General features: G+C 45.0%; 1 protein-coding gene across 1 annotated transcript; it reads right to left on the reverse strand.

Annotated features, from left to right (window-relative positions):
- Positions 1 to 501: 501 nt before the first annotated feature.
- On the reverse strand, positions 502 to 5,180 carry npas4l (neuronal PAS domain protein 4 like). The gene is made up of 10 exons (XM_046071256.1): positions 5,080 to 5,180; positions 4,029 to 4,192; positions 3,696 to 3,841; positions 3,490 to 3,589; positions 2,660 to 2,924; positions 2,466 to 2,575; positions 2,083 to 2,218; positions 899 to 1,980; positions 713 to 835; positions 502 to 616 (listed from the first exon to the last, which is right to left on the reverse strand). The coding sequence occupies exons 1-10, from the start codon at positions 5,178 to 5,180 to the stop codon at positions 588 to 590; spliced, it is 2,256 nt and encodes a 751-aa protein (XP_045927212.1). The 3' UTR covers positions 502 to 587.
- Positions 5,181 to 5,503: the final 323 nt, after the last annotated feature.

The raw sequence follows: 5,503 nt of genomic DNA on the forward strand, positions 1-5,503 counted from the left end.
ATGGAAATATTTTTTTTTTTTGGCAAACTTATCAAACTAAATGTCTTCCCTATGTGTTTGCAAGGCACCCAAAACCAAATGTTAATAATAGGCTCTTTGGATATTATAAAGAATGATTCATGTGTTGAAGCTCATCCAGGTAGCTCTGAAATCTAGGTAATATTGCTTTAAGTCAGCACGCCTTCTCATTTATAAAATTCTTGTGGCAATGACATTGATAAAGTGCTCTATAGTAAACTGTGGTCACTCAGTATTAGAAGAAAAATAAACCTCCATTTCAGTGTGTAAGTGTTGTCGGATACATTTTTACAAAGTACCTTTTTCATAAAATATAAGACATCAGCAAAACATAAAACGCAATTGACAGCAAAGTTGAGAAATGAAGACGAAGCTGTAGTCTTGAAGAAAAACACATAGCCTACTTTAGATTCTTGTCTACATTCAGAAATAAGTCATTTGGGGAAACAGTGTCTTAGCAAAGATGTCCTTTAAATGTCTTTGCTCACATTCATCTTTGAATCCAGTGAAGGAAGATTGCCCTGACAATATGTCATACAAGTAGTAGTACAGTAAGTCACAGACTTATTTCAGTACAGGTTTTCTTCAGCAAGTCCATCTAAAAGGAGACAGAAAATAATGTTAGTGAAATGTGACACAGGAAATATGTCAAAGGAAAATCCTTCGGTGGCTTTATTGTTTGGTAAATAATTACCTTGCTGAAGGCTACTCTGCATGTAGTGGTTGAGTTGATGCAACCCAGTGTTTTGGTCATGGCGTCCCATCTGCAAACTGAAAGGATCCACAGCAGCGAACTGCTCCGCAGGCGGCGAGTCATCTGGGATGATCGGGGAGAGGCCGAGGGGCTCCTGCTCCAGCTGATGGGAACCACTCCTGCTGCGCAACAAGCCCTGCTGGTAGCTGTATGACACAACACCGGGGCCAGGAGTGCTGCTTTTCTTTGCGACCATGTCCAAGTCTTTCAAGATGCTGTTGAACATGCAGTCACCGAGAACCAGCTCCAGCTTAGGAGCAAGAACTGAGGGGAGAGGAGGGTGATGGGACCAGGCAAAGGCTGAGGGCGGAGAGTTCGTGGTTGCAAGTTGGCCCACATTATGAAGTGGGTCTAGGGTGTGATACGTGGCAAAGCTGCTGGCCAGGGAGGAGATCTGCTGTGCGAGAATACTGATCTCTGCCTGTTCCCTCTCGTTGTAATGGTTAGATCCTGTGGATGTCGGAGATTGGTTGGGGGTAAGAAGACTGGAATGCACAGGCAACACATGGTAGGGAACATGATGCACATGGACAAGGCTGCCCCCTTGTGGCTGCTCGAGAAGGTTGAAGTCGTCTTGATGCAGAGCACAGTCCGCTGAGCTCTCACACATGTCGGACACGGACGGGCAGTCTGGAACTAATCGAGCATCAGATGTACAAGCTTGGAAATCATAGGTCGGAGATGAGGAGGAGAGTGGAGAGCGAGAACTGAGGGCGTCGAAGGCTGCCTGGTTGAAGGTGTGTTCGGCGGCTGCAGGGAGGGAGTCGGAGGGCGAAGGGTGACAGGTGAGCCCTGCCTCTGTGTAGGAGTAATAGGAGGGAGAGCCCTCAGGGGAGGACAGCAGCTGATCTGCGTATCCATGCACATCTATCATGAGGTCATGGCTGAACTCCTCCTGCTGCAGAGGGGAGCCGGAGGAGGCCGGGGTGTAGGGAGGGGTGAAGAAAGCAGGGATGTCACCTAAGGGTATAGGTGAGCTATTGCCTTGGGAGGAGGGACACGCCGCATAGCACATGTCTTGCTCGGACTCCCTCCTAGCTTTGGCACCCGGCTCCTCGCTTTGGCTGTTAGACGTCCTCTGCCTTTTAAAGCATTGCGCGCCGTTGTAGCTCTGAGTGTGGGACGCCTGTTGGCAGGAATCTGGCAGACATGAAGGTCTGAAGGCATTGCTGCTGATTTTCTTCTGCAGAAATCTGGCCTCTGTTTCACTACAAGAGCCAAACAAAATATATCAGTGTTTGTAATTTGAAACACAGTGAAACATTTCTTACACTGTCCGCTCAGGCCTGCTTGAAAAGGTTAGTTTGTACCTGATGATGAAGTTTGTGCAGCTCACGCCCTGGCACGCAGAGTCCTTGTTAGCTTGAATGTAGCTCCAGATCCATGACAGATCCTTGCACTGGAGTCTGAGCACCATCTCTACCTGGAAGCCCTCATCTGCCTGCACTGGATGGGACAGGGAACAAACATGAATGGTTATTATCATGCACTCTCACTGACTTAATGACACACACACATTGAAATCAGTGCTCCACCACCCAAATGTTTAATTGTAAGCCTGCAATATCCTCACAAAGCTAAAGAAATGAAACTAAGTCAAGCCCTGGTGTGTGTAAGTTGTTGGTAGACATTTAATGTGCCAAAATAGTTAAATGTTAAATAAAGTGTTTTGTTTTAGTGAGTGTACACTTACTTAAACTTCTATGAGAATCTGCACTGGCAGAAAGATCTTCAGGGTGGACAAGACTGTACCACGATCGACCAGTCATTTCTTCACCTGAATACCCCAAACAATATGAAACACTGAAAAAGAAAGAAATGTTTGTCAGTAACCATAAAAGGGACATTTAGAGTATACCTTGCTTAAAGGGAGATCCACAAATATACCTGTCTGACAGCTGAGTAAAGGTCATATCGATTCTGTGGACACTGTTGAAGCTGTGACAGAAGTGGGAGTCAGAGCTGCGCAGGCGGTTAACTGTCGGGGTACAGAGGGCCACGAACAAAGGCTGGTTGGTGGGACACACTGAAGAGGAGGAATGACAAGGCTGAGGAAAAGACCGGAAGCTCCCCCTGACCATCATGGAACAGCAGCTCCCGTGTTGCAGCTTGAAGGCCTTGGAGGTTTGCATACAACATATAAAGCTCCTCTCTGAAGAAGAAAGATAACATAACACTTTGGTCTTTCAGTCGTAAGAATAGGAGAAACTTTACTATGGATTAAATTGTTTTAAAGTATAAAATATTGCTTGAGTGCTTGAGGTAGCATTTTTAGATTACATTGTACCATTTTGATTTAATAAAAATCTACCTCCTAAAAACATTTTCTGCAAAGATCAGCAACCTCTCCAGCTTCTTCATTTAACAAAAGGAGCCAAGAGTGGCCTTCATTTTGAGAAGCAAAACACTAAGAATACCAGCAACACGAGGTTACCAATCCCCACACTTACATTTATTCATTTAGCTGACGCTTTTATCCAAAGCGACTTACAATTTCTATACATGTCAGAGGTCGCACACCCCTGGAACAACTAGTGGTTAAGTGTCTTGCTCAGGGACACAATGGTGGATGAGTCACAGTGGGGAATTGAACCCAGGTCTCTGCCAAAGGCATGTGTCTTATCCACTGCTCCATCACCACGCTTACATTTGTAATAAATATATTAAAAATGCTTCAAACAGCAATTTTAAAGTGATATCAAAGTCTTTAAAGTTACCTGATGATGAGTTGTTTTCAATGTCCAGGTTTGATTTGACAATATCAATGTCAGAGCGTTCCACCATATCGTAGAATGAGTCTCCTTGGAGCACATCAATCTGGAAAAATGACAGGTTTTACAATTAGATACAACAGAGTAAAGCCCAACATGCAGCAAGCTAAATAGTAAAGCGCACTAAAAGTCGTCCAAATTGAGAGACTCACCATGGAAAGACCAAGATATTCAGCTACATTTTCGGAAACATAGACCAGCCTCCCTTGGGTGTTAGTGACCAGGATGAAGCCGTGCAGGGCTTGAAGAAAGGCCTCGTATGGTGGAGAGCAGTGTGATCTCTCCCCAGCCGGGAGTCCTTAGAGAGGAAAGAGAGAGTTCAGCCTTGGTTACACTCTGTGCATCTCAGCAGGTCGTCACAGCTTTTATATAATCCCTCCGGTTTTGCAAACTTTTTTTTTTTGCATGACAATGGCACGGGTTGAACAGAGATTAGACGCTCAGAGATATTAAAGAAAGACTGTAACTGAGGTGTGAAGACTTACCCTGGAAGAGAACAGACTTCCTGATGTAGGTGCAGATGGCAGCCATGGAGTGCAGGTAGGAGAGACGCTCCTGGTCCTCCTGGGTTATGGGAAGTAGAGCACGCATATTCCTGATCTCATAATTGATCTGGTCCCGGCGGGCTTTGGATGCTCCTTTGGTGGATCTATGAGAGACCATGGTCACTGAGTTCAGAGGTTGGAAAAAACTTGGGAAACTTAAGCTAGAGAGCCAAAGTTTTGTCTACTGCCACACTTCTAAAAATCTGTCTAAAATCATCCTTTTCCAATTGGTAATAGTGGAAAAAAAAAGAAGAATAAAAAATCTAAAAAAGACAAACTGAGTAATTGGCCTGAGCTGATCTCTTTCACAGTTCAGCCTGGAGTCTCTCTCCCCATGAGCTGAAGCTGACTTTGAATATCAAGGGTTCCTATGGAAACTGCTGATATGAGAGGCTGTCTTGTCTGCAGCAGAAATGAGGGCTCTCACTAGACTTCACCAGTCTGTGTGATCAGTATCTGTCTGGGCCCATCCACAGAGAGCCGGGGGTTTTTATAGCTGCCAGGGCTTCAGCGTGGGCGTCACACACAAAGGGGAGGGCTGGGCTTGTGCTGCTCCCTTTATTGCCTTATAAAGTGGGTGTCCTCAGAGCGGGGCGCCCCACGTCACAAGGACACAGAAAGTGCCACAAAAGGAGAATTATATCACTTTGTATCCCAGCACCTGAACAATAAAGATCCATTCAAAATGAACCTATATTTGGGGTTGTTTGTTTTAGGATACAAATTTCAGACCAAAATTTTAAGTCTTTTATGGATATAACAGGAATATAATACCTCAGTAATACCACTTTAAATTGCCAGCAGCTTTGTTGTGGCTGGATTTTTTTATCACATACAACACTGGGCTGCAGACAGGAGAAACTGGATTAAGTGCACCCTGCGGTGCATGCTCTGCAAGCAACACAGTTGGGTGTAAATGTTCTTAACAGCCATGTGCTCAGTCCGCCACAAGAGGACGTGGAACACGTAGGAGGAGAAGAGTGCCACTGACCTGAACCTTCTGCAGAAGCAGCTGCGGTGATCCTCAGGTAGATGATGAGGGGTGCACGGAGCACTGACATGGTATTTGCAGGAGTTGCACCAAATAGTCATTTTGACGCGGATGTAGCCACCCAGAGTGTAAAACATACGCTGATTCAGTGCTAAGTATCAGATACGGCTCAGAGGGGAGAATAAAAAAAGGCAATCAAGTGTTTTAAGTAAAAACTGATGAAGTCATTTTGACCTAGAATACAGAAAGTAGTTCCCCGGTGAGGAGAAACTACCTTAAATAAAGATAACTCGCCTTCATCTCCTACATTTGCAGGCTCAAGTCCGGGTGATGAGTGTCAAGCCTTTGTGTACGTCCCTCCTTTTATAGACTAAAACCCGACACCTCATCCAATTCAGCTGGTGGGGAGGAAAACAAAAAACTA

Source organism: Micropterus dolomieu, linkage group LG15 (genome assembly GCF_021292245.1).
Source record: "Micropterus dolomieu isolate WLL.071019.BEF.003 ecotype Adirondacks linkage group LG15, ASM2129224v1, whole genome shotgun sequence".
NCBI classification, from domain to species: domain Eukaryota; kingdom Metazoa; phylum Chordata; class Actinopteri; order Centrarchiformes; family Centrarchidae; genus Micropterus; species Micropterus dolomieu.